The sequence below is a fragment of the Spermophilus citellus genome, assembly GCF_964194105.1.
Source record: "Spermophilus citellus genome assembly, chromosome: 14".
NCBI lineage: Eukaryota > Metazoa > Chordata > Mammalia > Rodentia > Sciuridae > Spermophilus > Spermophilus citellus.
The window spans coordinates 33,693,054-33,713,593 of record NC_138194.1 but is presented as its reverse complement, the minus strand read 5'-3'; the positions used below and the strand labels follow the sequence as shown (position 1 = coordinate 33,713,593).

Here is a 20,540-nt window from a genome sequence, read left to right as displayed (position 1 = left end):
TGTGGGTTTGATTAAGAAGGTGGCTATAAATTGTTCTCATATTCCAGTTACTGCAGGAAACCTTCAAGTATGTTTTTCTTCCAGGATGATTTCTCTCGGCTGCTTTTATTTTTCTATCCCAAGAAACCAAGGAAAAAAAAAAAACGTAGATAGATTTGCCAAAGCCAGCAATCTACACAAGGCTCTCCTTCTGAATGCCCGGTTGAAAAGGTCCGTGGTACTTTGTTACAGCAATCCCAGCACAATAATTCTAGTCTCTGTTCAGTCACTTAGGACTATACTCTCACACAGGGTGTAAAAGGCCAACTTTAAGTTAAAAAATAGTTGTAATATAGCTGATGCAGAGCCATTTTCCTTGTCAAGTACTTGACTGGAAACCAGCAATATCGATGAGAAAGCTGTGAAATGGGGTATCAAAAAAAATCTTTTAAACTGTTGTGTTTTCTTAGTTTTTTAAAAAAATATTTCATTATGATTCCTACTCCAATTGGGTACATTTCTATAATATATCTGGAACAATGAGAAACTTTCCAAATTTTGTAATTCAATATAAAACTATCTCCTTGAAGCTTCCAGAATTGGGAAGGGCCCTCAAAATAGAAATTTTGATGCCAATTTTCACAGGAATTTATTAAGTGACTGAACTTTTTATGCAGAATGAGTCATCTCATGGAGAGAAGGATTGATCACCTGGGGACCAGACATGTGGTGTCACATTATCTGTGCTTTAAAGATCACTATAATGATACCTTATATATAGTTTGTACAGAATAAATGATAATCTTTGGAAAATACCCCAGACTACAATAATAAAAGTCAATTAAAATGATCTCTACCTATCGTGCCCAAGGAATTTAATTGACTCTTATGTGTTATTATCGTGGGACCAACAAAATGAATAATTTTAAATGATTGCTCTTCCTGAGGAGACAACTGATTTAAAACACCCATTTTTTTTAAGGCTCTATTCTCTGCGACACAAAATATGACATTTTTTTTTCTGTATTTAATGGTAGGAAATGGAGACTTGTTAAACTAACTGATACATTCTTTTCTACTGAACAATAATTAATGAAGCATGTAGGTTGTCACTGGCACCTATGGATATAATTGCCAAGCTCTTTCCTGCCAGGCGTTCAGAGAATCAAAGCACGGCGTCAAAGTGGCAGCGCTGACTAAAATGTGTCCAATATGAACAATAGTTTTATGCACAGCTGTGATTCTTTTCTAGAAGCACAAATAAAATGCCTTTCTGCAAAAAGCTTATTGGTACTTTAATAGGTTGTAAATATCTTTCCGGCAGGGCAGTATTTGTGTGGATCAGGGATGTCACTGTCATTTTGCACCTTTTGTCCCAGGCTTCCAGAGAGCCTGGGGCCTTCAACATTGATTCACAGAGCCATCAGCCCACCCCATGTCTTCCCACACATTATCAGAAACCCGTGTGCCAGTTTTGACAGTACTTAGCCTGCTAAGAAGGTGGGGTACTTGAGGGTGTGAGATTATTATGCCCCTCAGACCCCAAGTATCCCAGTGAAGGGTAAGCTACGCTCTGGTCTCATTAATTCACTACACTGCATTTCTTTTCCTCAAATCCTCTGCGGGCACTATTTCTCTCAACCACCCCCTTTACCCTGTGCCCACTGGAGTCTCTCTTGTATTGTAAACAAATTCCTATATTCTCCAGTATCTTCAGAGAACTCTCTTTTTTTTCATATTCTTTTCCCACCAAAAATTTGGCACTTTCTTTTGTGGATTTTTATCTAACACACCCTTCCTACTTATCATGGGGCCCAAAAGGAGGGAGGTCAGGGTTCTCCTGGTCACCGTTTTGCTTTCCCATTAATCTCCTCACTTCCGGGCAAAGCTCATGCCATTCCTTGTTGCTTTCCTCTAATTCTTGGCTCTATCCTTCACCTTTAATCTTACCGCCAGCTAAGGACAGAAGAATGCATTTTGACACATCATACATAAATGGAGTACAACTTCTCATTCTTCTGGTTGTACATGCTGTAGAATCATACCAGTTGTGGAATCATATATGCACATAGGGTAATAATGTCCGATTCACTCTACTATCCTTCCTTCTCCTCTCCCTCCCCTCCTTTTACTCCCCTCTGTCTAACCCAAAGTACCTCTATTCTTCCCTAGTGCCCCCAGTCCTTTATGGTGAATTATCATCCTCACTGTATTCAGTTCAGTGATTTTTCCACCCCAAATTCCACTCCAGCCATCTCCTTCATGGCTAATTCCTGGATTTTGTCACCAGCCATAAGTTTTCTAATCTAGAATTCATAACATCCAACAGCCCACATTTTGTCAAAACTTCTTTCCTTCCCATTGTTACTCTCAGTCACACTGTACTTGTTTTCAATATAATGATCTTTGAGCCATTTTTGATTTTCCATTTTGTTCCATGATTCTTCCTAGATTCTTCTCTCTCCTTATCCTGATTAGACCCCAATGAATGAATACTTGATCAAGTGTCTCCCTGGAGTCTTGACTTCCTTGCCATCCTGACTTTTCCTTGATCTTATCTGACAAAATAGCATCTTTATATCAGTTCTCTATTCTCACCTCTCTTCTCAGTTTTATTGGTTCTTACCTTGGTTTTTATCTTGACAACACTCTTCAAAAACAGTGTCTTCACTTGTGCTAGATAATTTTGCTTCTTACTTCATCCAGAAACTTTTAGATTATGATCTCCTTCAATGTATGGACTTTCCTTTCTGCAATCTTAGGTAAACCCATGTGTACTTCTTGAGTCTTAGAGGATGAGATAACCTTCCTATTGTTCAAACTCATCCCTGTACCTGTGCATTCTCTCTGGCATGATTGACATCTCCCTCCCTACTGCTTGTTCCCCTCAGCTCGCAGACATGCAAAAATTTTCCCCTTTCACCTGAATCCCAAATCTTCCAGTCACTAATCTTGCATCTCTTTGTGATTCACTTCCTCTTCTCTGCTCCTCTCCTTATTCTGATTGCTAAGAGCTGTAGTCTGCTCTGTTTTTCAAGATCTTCTCCCTGTTCACTTTTTCTATCCCTAATAATTGCATCTCATCATTAGTTTTAGCAACACAATTTCCATTGCCAAATCCCAAGGAGACTGATCAGTTCCTTCTTGCTGGATGTCACTGCAGTACTTCTCCCCATGACCCTTCCCTCTCTCTGATTTGATTCCTCTATCTCCTACTTTCTCTCTTATTGTGTTGATTCCTTTTAATATCCAACCTGTTTCAAATCTGTCTACTTAGTTATCTTTTCCAAGCTAGACAACTTAGAGTTATCCTTTGATGTCTCCCTTTTCCATCTACCATTCAACCAGGTAGAGAGTCCAGGTGGTTTGACTTCTGGATTTTTTAAAAAATGTTCTCTTCATTTTACTACTCTGGTCTTAACTCAGGGCCTCCCGGTCTTGCTGGGACCATTGCTGTCATCTCCTCTTGCCCCTCTACTTCCACAGACACGTGACTCCTTTGCTTATATCCTCTAATAGATCAGCACCATGGACAAGATAAGGTCTGGGCTCCTTTCCGCTACACATACACCTTCTACCCCTTCATGTTCTGCTGTCTCTCCTGCACCTTTTCTTTCTGATAGATGACTGACTTACACTGTATTTCTATGCTGCTTCTTCCTTTACTTGCATTGTCCCCTCTGCCTGCAGGTCCCGAGTCTCATTCTAGGTCTGGCTGACACAACTCCTGTAGGAAGCCTTTTCCTCCTCTTCCTTCCCATAAGTCCTCCAGATATTGTTAGGTTGCTCTCTTTTCTTCACTGGAAAAGAGTCTGTGTGGACAATGATCACTTAGTGGCAACAGTGAAATGATGTATGTGGTGGTTCCTATTCCCTTTTAACCCAGTAAGTTCATCCAAGGTGAATATTTTCCATGTCAGTTTTCTCAAAATGGAAAGCTATTTAAACCATTCCTGTAAGCACTTTGATCATCTGAATACAATGATCATTCATTTGATTTCATACAAATGAATTTTGTAGCACATGAAAAGGAAGAGCTTACTTGTACTGGATGTTGGCTTCTTGTAAGAAGGCTAACAGGGCTCGGGAAGCATTTTGAGAAATATGGACATCGGTAACTGTTCCCTCTGTTACATAGGAGATACTGCTGGGCTGCCACAGGTCCACCTGTAGTGCAGGAACCAACCTATAATTCATATTCAATGTAGGTGGGGAAAAATCCATGTCACAATATAAACACATTATCTTGTTTGAACACAGTAACACCAAACATATTTCAGGATGAGATTCAATACTCATATCATCAGGGTGAAACTTCTATCTGAATTTGAACTTAGGCTCCAGATTGTATCATACCCATAGAGAATTTGATTATAATTTATGAGTAATAGTTCAAGAACAATACATGGGCTGGGGATGTGGCTCAAGCGGTAGTGCGCTCGCCTGGCATGCGTGCGGCCTGGGTTCGATCCTCAGCACCACATACCAACAAAGATGTTGTGTCTGCCGAAAACTAAAAAATAAATATTAAAATCTCTCTCTCTCTCTCTCTCTCTCTCTCCCCTCTCTCTTAAAAAAAAAAAAGAAATGCTAAAAAAAAAGAACAATACATTAAAGCAACCAGGTAAAAATGAGATCAAATAGTTTTAAGCATAGCTTAAATATTGTTTTAAAATTATTTATTGTGTAAATATTTGAATGAGAAAGAGAAAGATATAAATTAGCCTTCTTCCTGACTTAGGAGCATTGACAACATTTGGTAATTTTTCTTTTTTTTTTTTTATTTTGGTGGTTCTGGGGATGGAATCCAGGGCCTTGCACATGTCAGTCAAGTGCTCTATTAGAGCTACCTCCCCACTCCAGTTTTTGGCATTTCTAAGTGGTCCATTCTCCAGGCGTCTTCTACTTAATTTGCACGTCAAATCAACCCTCCCTTCTTGGGAAGGCCTTGGTAGCTAGGACAGTTCTCCCTGTCCTTGTTCCTAGAGAACCTTGTGCTTCTTTCATTATGTTAACTTGTCACCAGAATGTAAGCTCCTTGAGGGTGAAGGATTTATCCACTTGGTTACCACCCAGAAGAGTACCTTGAGCATATTAGCAACTCAGTCATTATTTGTTGCACAAGTGTAGACGTCCCCCCACCCCACCAAGTAATTGCTAGGTTCACTACATATTCAGTATTTTGCAGGAAAGCAGGAGTCACATCCATTTACCTTCTGTGAACCCCGCGCCACGGACAGTGTAATGTACCTGGAAGGAACTCTACTTTCATCAAAAGAATAATAGAACCCTTCTGGGAGAGAGAAGAGCCTTATCTTCTGCAGGAGCTTAGAGACACATTTTCAGTTAGGCACAGTTTATCTTTATAGCTCTGTTTCTGTCTTCCCCTGTCTGCTTTGGATTTCCCCTTCCTATATCTTGGTTCTTGGTCCTACTGCAGGGCCTTGATGTCTGCTAAAACCTTATCTGGTAGCTTTAGTTACTTGCCTTCACTCTGTTAGGGAACACTAGGAGGCCAAAAGTACTTTGTGATTCAAAGAAGTAAATGGATGTAATGGTATAATCTAATCTGAAACAGTGAAACCAGGCTTTTATTTTTTGGGACAAAGAGTCTACCTATTTCCTTTTAAACAGCTGACTCCTTCATTAACTTGCAAGGACAAATCTGACTCAGCTAACAAGCCAGTCCAACGTTCATAGGAAAACAGAAGTGTGGGGATGGAAGGGATGCTGAGAGGTCACTTGATCCATCTGTCAGCCCTTGGGCAAGGATAAATCTAAGACTGCACCAGACTGTCCCAATAGATACTCTAAACCACATCTTTGAATTCTCCAAAAGGAGGAGAATTGACAACATTCTAATTTAACTCATTTTCATATTTACAAGGTTGTCAGACATTTTTCTTAATCTTTTATGCTACCATACAATTTCATTTTTTTTTCCTAGTTCCATTCTTCAATGAGGAATGGCTGGTTTTTTTTTTTTTGCCTTTGTGAGATAAACATGTGGGTATCTTTCAGTTTTCTTTGTATATTAGATTTTCTAATCCTTTAATCATCTTTGGGTTTTGCCTTCTAAAGCCATGATAGAGTCAGATTTTTTTTTTTTTTATATTAAGGGAAGAAGTTTGATGCCATCTCTTAATGGCTGTGGAGAGCAGGAAATTGGACTGTAGTCATGGTGTAGAGAGCCACAGGTACCTAAAATAACATGAATTACCACTCTGTAGTTGAGTCTGTAACTGAAATTATCTGGGGTGCATGCTAAAATAAGAATCCCTATCCCACAGGAAAGAATAACTTCTGAACAGAAAGGTCCCATGCAGTAGCACACCCTATAGCAAGACCTGGAAAAGGCTTCCTAGGAAACTAATGGCCTAAGGGATGACTAATAAAAATAACAGCTTGAAAAATCAGCAATTGTATTTTTCTGTGATGTTAGGAAAGCAAAATTAATATATTAACCGTCAGTTTTTCTCCAGTAATACTTTGGGGAAAGGGATAAGTAACATGGATATTTTAGTCTGGTGGCAGGCACGTACCTATATCAAGATACAGGGGACAGCAACAATCATCTGAAGTTGGAAAAGTGCCACCTTCTTTATGGACATTTCTAGTCTTTTAAAAAAAACATCCTGGGATAGGAGTTAGTTGTAGATGCATTTAATGAATGAGAAGATTCAGGTTCATGAGGATCAAATCATTTTCTTAAGGAAGAACTGCTATAAAATGGCTAATAGCAAATATACCAAACTCCAGTGCCCATAACTCAGTGACCCAATAAGTGCCTTCCCTCTGAGAATAATCCAGATGAATCAGCATCTGCCCACTTCCTGACTTTGTGTTTGTAGGGGTCTGGTCAGTGAGTCTTATACCCAGGTTTTTCCTGTGGGGTTTTTATTCTATAAATCAATAATCAGATATTTTAAAGTTCTAGTCAGCCCAGTGTAGGCAGGTTACCATAGTCATTTTCTTAAGGTCTGCACATCTGATAAGTGGTTCTGAACTGCAAACTGTGTGACATTGGGTTATGACATAATAAAAATATCAATGGCTTTGTCAGAATGGCTGAAGCCTGTTTGCTAACCATTCCAGATCGTTACTGTAAACAGCCACCCAATGTTCCACAGGAAAGCTCACCCCTTTGTGGAGACTTCTGTCCTAGAAACCAGTCATATGTATTCAGATCCATTTAAGAGGTTGGAGTTTATTGTCATTGTCATGTGTTTAGACTTTGGAATCCAACAATCCTGGGCTGGAATTTCCAATCTGGCAGCAGCAGTTGCATCACTTTGGGGGAAGTTTTTAACATTCCTAAGCCTTAGTTTCCTCATCTGAACTGTGAAAATTTTAATGTCACCCACAGTCTCTTTTGGAGAGTTAATTGGAAAAACATAAGTAAAACAGATAGTAATGAGTCTAACATATAGTAAGAATTCAAAAAACATATACAATTACCCTGATACCAAAACTAGACAAGAATACAACAGAAAAAGACAACTGTAGACCAATATCCTTGACAAATGTAAATGTAAAATTTCTGAACAAAATACTAACAAATTGAATCTAATAGCATATCAAGAAGATTGTACACTCATGATCAAGCTGGATTTTCCCCAGGGTTGGAAGGATGGTTCAATATACTCTAATCAATAAACAGTACACAACATCAAAAGAATGAAAAAGAGAAAATCATATGATCATGTCAATAGATGCTACAAAAACATTTGAGAAAATTCAATATCCCTTCAAGAAAAAAAAAAAAAACACTGAACAAGTCAGGAATAGAAGGAATGTATTCCAACATAATAAAGGCTATCTATGACAAATTCACAGCCAACTTTGCATTGAATGGGGGAAGCTAAAAGTATTTCCTCTAAGATCTGGAACAAGATGAGAATGTCCACTTTCACTGCTCCTATTCAACATAGCACTAAAAGATTTAGCCAGAGAAAGTTGATAAAATAAAGAAATAAAAAATAGAAATAAATAAATAAATAAATAACAAATAGAAATGGAGGAGGCCAAATTACCCATTTGCAGTTGATTGGATTCTATGTATTGAAAAATCAAAAGACTCCACCAAAAGTCCATTAGAACTGATAAATGAATTCATAGTAAAGTTGGAGATTACAAAACCAACATACAAAAATCAGTAGCATTTTTATGCACCAATAACAAGTTTACTGACAAACAAATCAAGAAGGTGATCTCATTCACAGTTACTGTAAACCAAACCAACCAAAACAATAACAACAACAACAACAACAACAAAACCTTAAGAATAAATCAAGACAGCAAAAGACCTCTACAATGAAAATTACAAAACACTGATAAAAAAAATTGAAGACACACATGCACACAAATGGAAAGACTTCACATGTTCATGGATTGAAAGGATGTTGTTAAAATGTCCACATTATCCAAAACAATTTGTAAATTTAATGCAATATGATCAAAAATACCAATGTCATTCTTCACAGACCTAAAAGACACAATCTAAGATTCATATAGAAGCACCGAGACCTCAAATAGATGAGGCAATCTTGAACAAAAACAACAAAGCTGGAGGCACCACAATATTGATTTCAATACACAACACTGACACATATTAACCAAATAGCATGGCATTACCATAACCTGTAAAGACCCTATGGAACAGATTAGAGATTTTAGAAATAAACTCACACATCTACAGCCAACTGATTTTGACAAAGATATCAAAAACATACGTTGGAAGAAGTACAGCCTCTTTAATAAATTGTGCTGGGAAAAATGGACATTCACATGCAGAATATTGAAACTTGACCCCCATCTCTCATCCTGTATAAAATAAACACAAAGCAGATCAGAGACCTAATAAGACCTGAAACTGTGAAACTATTAGTAGAAAACAGGAGAAATGCTTCAAGACATTGGGATAAGCAATAATCTTTTAGATGTGGCTCTAAAAAGCACAGGAAACAAAATAAAAAATAAAATGGGATTATATCAAACTAAGAAGCTTCTGCACAGCAAAGAAAACAATCCACAGAGTGAAGAGGCAAAGAATGTGAGAAAATATTTGCCAACTATTCATCTGACAAAGGATTAATATTCAGAATATATGAGGAACTCAAAAGCTTAATAACAAAAAACCAACTCATCTAATTTTAAAAATGGACAAATGTATTTCTCAAAAGAAGAAATTCAAATGCCAATAGTTCACATACAAAGAAAATGAAATCAGCATACCAAAGAGATACCTTCACTCCCATGTTTATTGTTACATTAATCATAATAGCTAAGATATGGAATCCAACTTTGTGCTCATCGGTGGATAAATGCATATAAAGAAAATGGCATATAGACACAACAGAATACTATTAAGACTTACAAGAATGAAATCCTGCACTTTGCAGAAAAATGGATGGACTGGAGGTTATTATGTTGAGTGAAAATAAGCCAGACACAAAGACAAGCACCACGTGTCTCCTGTGGAAATTAAAAAGTCTCTTTGAATGGAGAACAGTGATTACTAGGGTTTAGGAAGGGTTGTGGGGAGAAAGGGTAAGGGAAGGTTGGATCACAGGTATCAAAACCCAGTTAGAGAGAAGAAATAAGTTCTGATGTTCTGCAGTCATGGGGGTGACTTAGTTCACAGTAAACTATTAAATAGTTTATGAAGATCTATAGGGAGGAATTTATGGGCTTCAAATCTAAAGAAAGAAGAAGACAGAAATGCTAAATCATTACCCTGATTTGATTAGTGCACCCTGTATGCATATGGTGAAATAAGAACCCCATTGATATGTATAATTGATATATGTTAGTAAAATAATAAAATGAATAATAGCTATTTGTTATTATTGCTTTTTGAAAGGTATATGAAAAGAAAAGCTGGAAATAGTAAAGTTGAAGTTCTATTCTGTTTCTGGTTAAGATGAAGAACATAAGCTGAGCTTGTTCTTGGAAGACCTAGAAGGCTGAAGCAGGAGGATCTCAAGTTTGAGGCCAGCCTCAGCAACTTAGCAAGACCCCATTTCAAAATAGAAAATAAAAAAGGCTGGGGGTGTGGCTCAGTGGTTAAGCACCCCTGGGTTCAATCCCCAGTTTCAAAACAAGGAACATGATGAGAATGTCCCCTTATTCAGGGAGATTCAAACCTGGAGCTATCTTTAAGAGTGTGTGGGGAAGGAGGCAATAAATAAATCAAGAATATGAACAAAGCAGGAATGTTCCTAGCACAAAGGCCAAAGAGCTGGGTGTGAAGTTGCTGAAAGTGGTGGCTAATTTCCTGGGCTCTGCAGTCATAGGATCAAGTTTAGATGCCCTCATTTAGTTTCTGTGGGACTTTGGGCAAGTTCCCTGACCTCTCTGAACCTTGTTTTCTTCATTGGTAAAATGAGGATGACAATTAGATCTTCCTTATTGATTTAATACTGTTAATGGATGCTATTTTTGGTTATTATTATGGAAATTAGAGATTTCAGAAAATACAGCAATTACAGAGATGAGTTCTAGAGCCAGACTGCCAGGGTTTGAATCCCAGTTCTGCCCCTTAGGAATCGTGTGGCTTTGGACAATTTACTTGAGCTCTCTGTACTGTAGTTTCCTCATTCATAAAATGGGATCAGAAATAGCATCTTTTCCATAATTTTGCTAAACTTAAATGAATACATATAAAGTACTTAAAATGATGTCTGGTGGCCTGGAACATTCATTAAATGATACATAATTCAAAATTCAAAAATTATTTCTTTGCAATTAAAAAAATCATAATTCTGTGTGGCACTGATTTCATGGCTCCTCTGGTTCTCATGCTGCAGTTAACTTCTTGGCCTGGGCCTATTTCTGAGAACTACCCCACTTATCTTGTAGGCCCAGGGCTGATTACACACCTGGTTCAGGTGTCACTGGGGGTTCGAAGTGTCCTCCACAGTTTCAGGGTGAGTCCTATAATATGGATGTGGGGAGACACTTGAAGTGTTCCTGCAATTTGTAACAGATGGCCTGTGTCCCAGCTGCCTGCAATAACACAAAGGCATGGAAGAAGACTGCCCTGCTCTACATTTACTGGTAAATCACATCCGTTTGGAAAAGTGTGAGGACACTATGTGTCACAGGAAAGGTTTCTAAGTAAGAAAACCTGACATTGACTTTGTAGTTGATGGGGGTTTGATTTAATTTGCATAATGATATTAATTTAATATTAGTATTCACAGAATCTTAATATATTGAAAAGAGTATCATTTTATGTACTCTAAAAGTGGTCTTTTTGTTCTGGACCCATTTAGCCTTCTGGAATCTTCTTTTAGGATTTTTTTTTTTTTGCCTTTTATTTCTTGTGAAACTTCTCTTATTGCCAAGTTCAGATCAAGCACCTTTGTTATCTGCTTTTGTGAAATTGTATCTCTTTCACAGTCTACAACCTTTAATTACATATCATTTACATGACTGTTATATTAGTTTTCCAAAGCTGCATTAATAAGTTGCCACAAATTAGAGGGTTTAAAACAAAAGCAATATATTCTTTCTCAGTTCTGGAGAACATCAGTGTGTTGGCAGGGCCCCGCCCCTCTCTGAAAACTCTAGGGGAGAATCCTTCCTTCTTGTTAATGGTGGCTCCAGGCATCCCATGACTTGTCTGTCTCTGTTTTCATGTGATCTTCTCATCTCTGTCTTCTCTTCTGTCTAAGGATACTTATCATTGTATTTAGAGCCCATCTGGGTACTCCAGGACAAACTTGTATTGAAACAGCTAAAAGATACTTTTTCCAAATGAGGTCACATTCACAGGTTCTGGTTAGAACATGGAACACTCTCGACAATTTAGCACTAGTATTGTTGGGAGTCTCCCTGAGAACTCTCTGGGTCTTTCAGACATGGCGGCAGGCAAATTGCCAGGGGGCAGCTAGAATTCCCAGGGCCTTTCAGATAAGGAGCCCCTAATGCAACATGGCGGCGGGCAAGTTGCCAGTGGGTGGATAACAAGTTATTTTGAAAATTTTCTAATTGGCCCTCCTGTCTTCCGTACTTGTGGACAGTTTGTGATCTCCATGAATCTTATGCAGGGCAGACGTGCGCGTGCACCTGTAGGTGATGACCTGACCTTTACTATGATTGGCCCCGGGAGCTTCCTGGTTTAAGATAACTCACTCTCACTTTCTATATAAGCTAGCACCAGCTTGCAATAAGGTGCTTCATCTTTGTCACTGCTATCTGTGTGTGTGCATTTTAATCTCCGACGAGGGGCCTTTCAAGTATCACTAGTTCAATTAGGACCACCAACCACTTGTCACAGTGATATCTGTTCTCCCATTATCTCCTTACCAGTAGAGACTGGGCGTGTCTTCCCCTACCTCATCCTCAGTGCTCAGAAACATACCTGGCACTTAATAGGCACTAAATAAATATTTTTTAAATTTATTTAAATGATGAGTTTGTAAAATATTCATGAGGATTTTATTCATGGTTTGTCAACATTTCAAACACTGGTAGGCTGCCAGAAGGAAAACCTGCCCCCAGATTATAGTCTTCTGTGAGCCAGAAACATTTGTTAAAGTTCTGGGGCTAAAATTTTACCTGTCTCTGTTGCCTTTCTCTCTAATCACAGAAGAAATTTGCAAGTTATCACTTTCCTCAAGCATAGCCCTAGTAATTATAACAAAAGGACCTGGTAACTTAGGCAATTATATCTCTTTTTTTGCCATTAAAGAAAAATTAAAACATATTAGCAAGTAAGTAGGCATCAAAACAATGAAATTAATTAGCTGGGGCTTTTTTAAAAGTCCATTTTATAATTAGTTTGACTGGGTTATTTATAAATGAAAGAAATTTGTTTGAGCTTACAGTTCTGGAGGATGGGAGTTCCAAAAATATGGTGCCAGCAAGGACCTCATGCTGCTTCAATTCATGGAGGGAGGTGGAAGGTTGTGTGCATGTGTGCTTGAGGAACACGATGTTCTACAACATTAGATAAAGATGGACAGGTTTGGTAAAGCTTTTTTTTGGTGCCCAAGCTTTCCTCCTAATTTTTTTCAAGGCTGAATGCTAATTTTCATAATTAGATAGCACATCTCATCTGTCAGAACAGGAAAAATGTTGGAAAAGAAAAAGATTCTTAACCATTCCCTGAACTACTACTAGTTGTATATTCATTTAGTTGAAAGGGTTGTTGAAGTCCATGAGTCAAAGACTCTCAGGACATTCACCTTAGCAAAATGCTTGGTTTATTGGCTTATTGCAGTAAGAGGCTAATACAACATGGGGGACCATGGGCCGTCCCAGAGAAAGGGTGCTAGAAAGGATTCATGGGATTTGTGCGTGCACTAGATGATTTTGTAAAGAGTTTAAGGAACTGGGTTGGTTGGTTTGGTTGGTCAATTTTTGGACTGCATGCTTGTGAAGAAGTGGAGTAATTCCACCATTTGGATATCTTCATTTTATCCAGCAGGTGGAACAGACAAAGTGGGACTAAAGCTGCAATCAGTAGAGAAGTGGTAGTCACTTCTATCATCCAGAAAAGGAGTATGTTTGGTCGTTTTTCTGGTCTGGACAATTTTCTTTGGGTCTGTATCTAGACATGATCGCAGTATTTCCTCATGGTAGACATTGAGCAGCCTGTCTGATGTTGGTGTTTTGAGAAATGGTTATGGTTTACTGTAGCTGTGGGAAAAAAATGGTTCCCAGGAGCACCAAGCTCCAGTTGTTAGTGCCAGGCTGGCTTTCCTTTATTTTAAGGTAATGGCTATTCTATTTAGGACATGTGATAACTAATAGTACGACAGAAGAGGGGTGGGAACTTTGAGCTTTGTCAGGCCAGGGTGGCTTGGAGGTGATATGGGGGCTGTGGAGGTTGGGTTTAATGGAGTGTAGATATAGATCTGTGCTAGTCCACCTAGAATGAATTAGGAAGCCAATAACATATGACCTTGGCACCTCCATCTTTCTGTAGCATGACGCAACACCACCTTTTCATATAATGACCCAGTACTGTATCATTTTCTGCCTTCTAAATGACTATTTGAAGATTTGTAAGTAATTAGGAAGGGTTACCGACTTCTACACTAGAGGTTCCAAGAACTTAGCAGCTGCTCAAGACACTTATTAGATGAGGTGAAATAATATTTCAATATGCTTTGCTAGCTTAAAATAATTCTACACCAGAGAATCAAGTTAGCATTTTCATCCTGGTTCTGCAGCGGAATGAATGGACATAGTTAGAGATCACCTGGTGCATCACCTGGATACCCATTAAGTTCATTTGAAGAGCCACTGGCCTGTATCTCATTAAGTAATAGAGATTTCCCTCTATCCTCTTTTGATGATTTATGATTTTTAACATTGATGACCCCTCTAATCAGAAGTATTCTGTTACATGTTCTAAACAACTAAAATCTCTGTCTTTCCTGAAGTTGAATACTTAATGAAAAATCACTTCAGATGTTGGTTCAAAAATTCTTCCAAGTGTTAAACAAAGGAACCAAACAAAATTTACCTTTGATTCAGAGAAAAAAAATTCCTAACTTGGGAAATGAAAGAAACAGTTTCTTTCTGGTTCTATCTAAACTTCAATGTACCACATCTCTGAAACTTAGTTTTCTTAATTACAAATAAAGAGGTTGAACTACATGATTTCCAATGACCCCATATCCTCTATAGTTATGCCAGACTCAACATGCTTTTCTGAGTACAGAAGTCTACATTTCCCTTGAAAAATATTTCTCAAATTTACCCATATTTTTACTCTATGCTGAAATTCATAAAATACTCTCGACAATTTAGCACATAGTATCACCTTTCAGTAATCAGTTGTATTGACTTATAAGTATTGATAAATAATATCTGAGCAAGACAACTATTCAATTTTTTCAAATCTAATTTCAAATTCTTTATTGAAAGATAGTTTTTAAAACACTTAAGAGGGTTCCAAGGAAATCAGCACATCATTTTTTCTCCATGTTAATTGTGATTTAAAAAGTCAATGCAGAATCCTCAAAATGGAGGATGGGATGATAAAGCAACCGGCTCATCACCCTGTGAACAATCCTGAGGATCTGGAGATTGTTCTGCCTCTCAGTGGTCTATGAGAATAGGCTGGTTTTCAAAAGTCATAGCCGTGGTAACCACCCCACGTTCACTCACTGTTTACTGAAAGCCTACAAAGTCTCAGTCATTGGGCTAAGTGCTGAGGATACAGTGATGAGTAAGACACGGCTCTGTCCTAGAGGACTAAGCAGATATCACATGCAGTGTGATTAATCTATGGAGACAAGACACAGCCCTGTTCCATCATATTTCTGGAGGTAGTCTGGGACACTTTCCCAGCAGAGATGTTGCCTATGCATAATACCAAATGGTGAGTAGGAATAAGCCTGGCAAAGGTAAAAGGAAGTGGGAGTGAAAGCCATTGTTGGGTCAGGGATAGAAAAGAAAAAAGAGAGCATATACTGACAATGTTGATGTTTACCTGAGCCTTTTGATTCTGAAAAAAACGATAATTCTCTGATCCCACTATCCTATTGCTTTCCTGTAGTAGCTTGCCATAAGGGACTGTCATTCCCCATGTGACTTAGATAAGCCTCAGGACTTCTTTCTTATTTACCTATGACCAGTCCAGACACAGACCCTCCTAATTCCCACAGTTATCTCATAAGTAGATGAACTTTTTGTACCTATAATCAATCTAGACAAAAACCTGTGTCATGATTTGACCAAACTTCAGTGAAGATTCTTTCCTTAGCCTGAGCTAGCATTTCAGCCCCTCCATAATGGCTTCTTTTGAGTATCAATTCATCTTAGGATGAATTGGTTATTTTCTGATCTACTATCTGATCAAGTTGCCTGCACCTGTTTGTTACACTTCCTGGTACCCAGTTCTTTCTAGCCTTGTTACTCTTCCTTATAAACGAAACAAAACAAATTTTCTAATTTTCTTTTGAGACATGTAGATATTAAGGTTGGATGTTCTCCTTTTTGAAATAGTCTCTTTCCCCTCTCTTGCAATAATTTTTGAGAAGTGTTTCCTTATCCATGTCTGGATTTAACAGAATAATGCAAAAGTTCAGTCACAGTTTATTTGGTGATCTGCTAATCAATAAGAAATTATTGTAACCAACTTTTACTTAGTGGATCCTGACAACTAATATTCTTCTCTATTATCAGAGCTTCCTTTTATGAGCAAAATGTTCAAATAAAGATATTGTCACACCACAACATCAAGGAACCTCAAAAGAGAAACAGCTTTATCTTTGGTAAAGCTAACTGTAGACCTGAGCATTAATATAAAGATAAATAGTAAATGACTTAGTAGATCAGAGAGGGTTTGAACCTAACAAGCTAGGCATGAGGGATGGTCTATCATGAAAAGCAAATTCTGAGTAAGAACTCTAGGCACCAAATCTACTCTTAGGTATAACCTAACATCCCCAGAGAGATGTTTCCTGGAGAAACCAAAATGGAGGATCTTTAAAGTAGGTGACATACGTTGAAAGGTTAATAAAATAGGTACTTGTCACTCCGTTTTTCTATATGCTTAACAAAACATTGTTTGCTAATCTTGTTCCCAGGATGTGCTGTCCCCAACTGTGAACTGTTTGCTAATCTTGTTCCCAGAATGAGCTGTCCCCAACTGCCAAACTACAAAATGTAACTTCTCTCCCTGCCATCTCCAAGGAAAGTATACAAGCTCTGCTCAAGCTATTCTCAGGACTCTATCTCTCTTTGCTATAGAGAGCTCTGGGCCCTAGCATGCTGGTCTCCAAATAAACCCTCCCTTCTGCTGTTGCATAAGACAGTCTCTTGTGGTCTCTTCCTCCGACGTTTCGCCGGACCCTTACATTTGGTGTGTTGGCCAGGAACTGCACATCGCCGGACAGGGAGACCTCAACAAGACTCCTTTAGGGGGGTAAATAAGGCGCCTTTTCTTCTTCTCCTCCTCCTCCTTCTTCTCCTTCTTGTTTTTCCTTTGCGATCACTCAGAGTCTGGTTTTTGGCTCAGCGGAGAGCGTGAGCTCTCAGAGCCTTCTGGTTTTTTGGTTTGAGTTGACAGAGTGTGGTTGTCAGTGGAGAGTGTGAGCTCCCCTGGCGGTGGTGGACAGACGTGTCCCTGAAGCCACAGGCCACGTCTTTCAAGGGACGCCTTGAGAGACTCTGGGAGAGACGAAGGTGCTCTCATCTGGGAGGGACGGAAGTGCCCTCATTTGGTATATTCTGCTGCCAACCCGTCTGGTCTTGCCGGCAATTCTTTCTCTCAGGTTAAATTCACTGTCTGTTTTTAATCTTTGCCTCTAAACTTATGTTACACGTTTACTGTATGTGTCCGTGTTTGTGTCACGTTTATATTGTCCCTGTCTTTGTTCAAGTAACTTTCATTATGGGACAGAGCCATTCCACGCCTCTGTCCCTGACCCTTGATCACTAGACTAAAGTCCGCTTAAGGGCTTAAAATCTTTCTTTTTCAATAAAACACCGGACCTCTGTGCCTCAAAATGGCCCACCTTTGGAGTCGGATGGCCCCCAGAAGGATCTTTCTACTTCCCACTAATTTAAAAAGTCAGAGATATTGTCTTTGTCTTTCAGCCGGGACCACATAGCCATCCAGATCAACAGCCGTATATCTTAACTTGTCAAGACCTCTGCAAATCTCCTCCTCCATGGGTAAAGCCTTTCCTTGTCCCTACCCCCGCTCCTACTCCTTCCCCCACGATTCTGTCTCTCAAACCCTCTGCTTCTCCTCCTCCTCCACCCTCTGTTCTCCCTAAATCTCAAGATTTGACTCTACTGGACTCTCCTCCCCCTCCTTATCCTCTGCCCTCGTCCCCCAACCCCCAACACTCTCTAAGTGATTCCCCTGCTGCTGACTCAGCCTCTCCACCACTGGAAAAAACTGAGCTGGCCCAGTGCCCTCCAGATGACTCCCCCATGACACACACAGCCCCTCCTCCCCAGAAGAAACTGGCCCAGCTAAAAAACTCAAGGAACCCGCCGACGTTTTCACACCAGCCTACTTGGGATGACTGCCAACAACTCCTAGGAACTCTCTTCATGACAGAGGAATGAGGAAAAAAATCCTCCTAAAAACTAAAAAAAAATATCCTCGGATCAGATGGGCCACTGACACAACTTCCCCTTGAACCGACCCAACTGGGACCCCAACACCTTTAAAAGTAGGGAGCATCTGTCCACTTATCACTGGGCTCTAATAGCGGGTCTCCAAACTCAACTAATTTGGCCAAGGTAAGAGAAATTATTCAAGGGCCTAATAAATCTCCCTCTATGTTTCTGGAAAAAAATTATAGAGACATATAGGAAATATGCTCCTTTTGATCCTCAGGCAGAGGATCAAAAGGCATCTGTTACGATGGCCTTTATTGGGCAAGCTGCCCTGCATATTAAAAGAAAATTACAACGCTTAGATGGATTACAAGATATGACTTTGAGAGATTTAGTCAGAAAAGCCAGGAAGGTATACTATAAGAGAGAAACTGAGGAAGAGAGGGAGCAAAGGGAGGATGAAAAAAGCAAAAGACAGACTGAGGCATTGACTAAGGTCCTGGTTACAACAACAAATAGGCCAGAAGTTGAGAGACAGGGAGACAAAAAGGGATACCTGGGCCCACGCCAAAAGCCACCTCTGGCCTCAGATCAATGTGCCTACTGTAGAGAAAAAGGACACTGGGCCAAAGAGTGCCCGAGAAAGAAACAGCCACGCCAGCCAGCCATTCTAACTCTGAAGGATGACTAAGAAAGTCGGGGCTCGGATCCCCTCCCCGAGCTCAAGATAACTTTTGAAGTGGAGGGGACCCCAGTAAACTCTAAAATGGATACAGGGGCAGTATACTCAGCCCTTAAGGCCCCATTGGGCCCTCTATCAAATAAAAGGTCTCTAGTTCAAGGGGCTAATGGCAATAAATATCGGGCTTGGACAACTAAGAGGACCATGGACCCCATGGACCTGGGGAAAGGAAAAATCCATCACTCCTTCCTAGTGATCCCAGAATGCCCGGCCCCATTGATGGGCAGAGATCTGCTCACCAAACTCTGGGCCAGAATAACTTTTAACCCTGAAGGCCCCCAAATGAAATTTCTAAATCCTTCAGTAAAAACTCCTATAGTCATGGCTTTAACTATATCAGTAAAAGATGAACATCAACTCTTCACACCCTCCCCCCCAAGACTGATCAAACAGGCAAGCTATCCCAGAAATGGATAACAGATTACCCAAATGCCTGGGCAGAAACTGCTGGGTTAGGCCTAGCCGTAAAACAACCTCCAATAACAGTGGAGTTAAAAACCTCAGCCTCCCCAATTAATATTAACCAATATCCTCTGAGAAAAAAAAAAAAACAAACTAAAAATGAGGTAAGGCCCCATATTCAGAAATATCTGGCCTTAGGGGTCCTAAGGCCCTGTCATTTGGCCTGGAACACTTCCCTGCTACCAGTAAAAAAGCCAGGAACCGGGGACTATTGCCCCATTCAAGACCTAAGAGAGACCAACAACAGAGTGCAGGACATTCACCCCACAGTACCTAATCTGTACAATCTGCTTAGCACCCTAAACCCTGAGTGAAAATGGTATACTGTTCTGGACTTAAAAGATGCTTTCTTTTGCTTGCCTCTGCACAAAGATAGTCAGTTGCTGTTTGCTTTCAAATGGGTAAACCCAAAAACCGGAACGTCTGGTCAACTAACTTGGACCAGACTCCCACAGGGGTTCAAAAACTCCCCCACTCTCTTTGATGAAGCCCTCCACAGAGATCTCAACTTCAGAACTACGCACTCCAAAGTCACCCTGCTTCAATATGTGGATGACCTGCTACTGGCAGCCGATACCAAGAAAAACTGTGAGTCTGGGACCCAAACACTATTATCCGAGCTTGCTCAACTTGGGTATAGAGCTTCTGCCAAAAAGGCCCAAATTTGCCAGCAAGAAGTAATCTTCCTGGACTATTCCCTTAGGGGCGGTAAACGATGGCTCACTGAGCCCAGAAAACAAACCGTTGTGCAGACACCACCCCCATCTAACAAGAGGACAAATGAAGAGGCTAAATTGGCAGCCCTAAACGGAGTAACCATGTTAACACTTTCCACACCAGGGGAACATAAGGACACAGACACTGAACTCCTCGACTTTACTGAGCCCAGCCTGCAATTTCAGAAAGCCCTACACTACATTAAAAATGTACATCAACTCACTCACCTTGGTTCAAAGAAATTGCAGGCATTCCTGAAGGATCAAGAACAGAGTTTTCCACTAACTGGCTCACAGCGAAAGGAAATAGCTGAACAGGTAACAAAAGCCTGTCGGGTCTATCGATTGGTTAATGCTTACCCTTCCAAGCTTCCTGCAGGAAGGCGCCTTCAAGGAACCAGACCAGGACAATTTTGGGAAGTGGACTTTACTGAAATTAAGCCAGCAAGGTATGGACTTAAATATCTCCTAATCTTTGTAGATACATTTTCAGGATGGATTGAAACCTTCCCCACAAAAAAAGAAACGGCGCAAATGGTGGTCAAGAAGATCCTGGAAGATATTTTTCCATGATACGGCCTGCCTAAGGTAATAGGGTCCGATAA

The 20,540-nt window shown here is 39.8% G+C and overlaps 1 protein-coding gene across 1 annotated transcript in view; it reads right to left on the bottom strand.

Annotated features, from left to right (window-relative positions):
• The window catches only part of CPA6 (carboxypeptidase A6), a gene marked incomplete at its 3' end in the record, with an annotated part of 301,035 nt that overhangs the window by 101,600 nt on the left and 178,895 nt on the right, over window positions 1-20,540 (bottom strand). Inside the window, exon 3 of the mRNA XM_081266455.1 lies at window positions 4,022-4,146. Coding sequence (XP_081122581.1) covers window positions 4,022-4,146 — 125 coding nt within the window. The remainder of the gene's footprint in view (window positions 1-4,021; window positions 4,147-20,540) is intronic.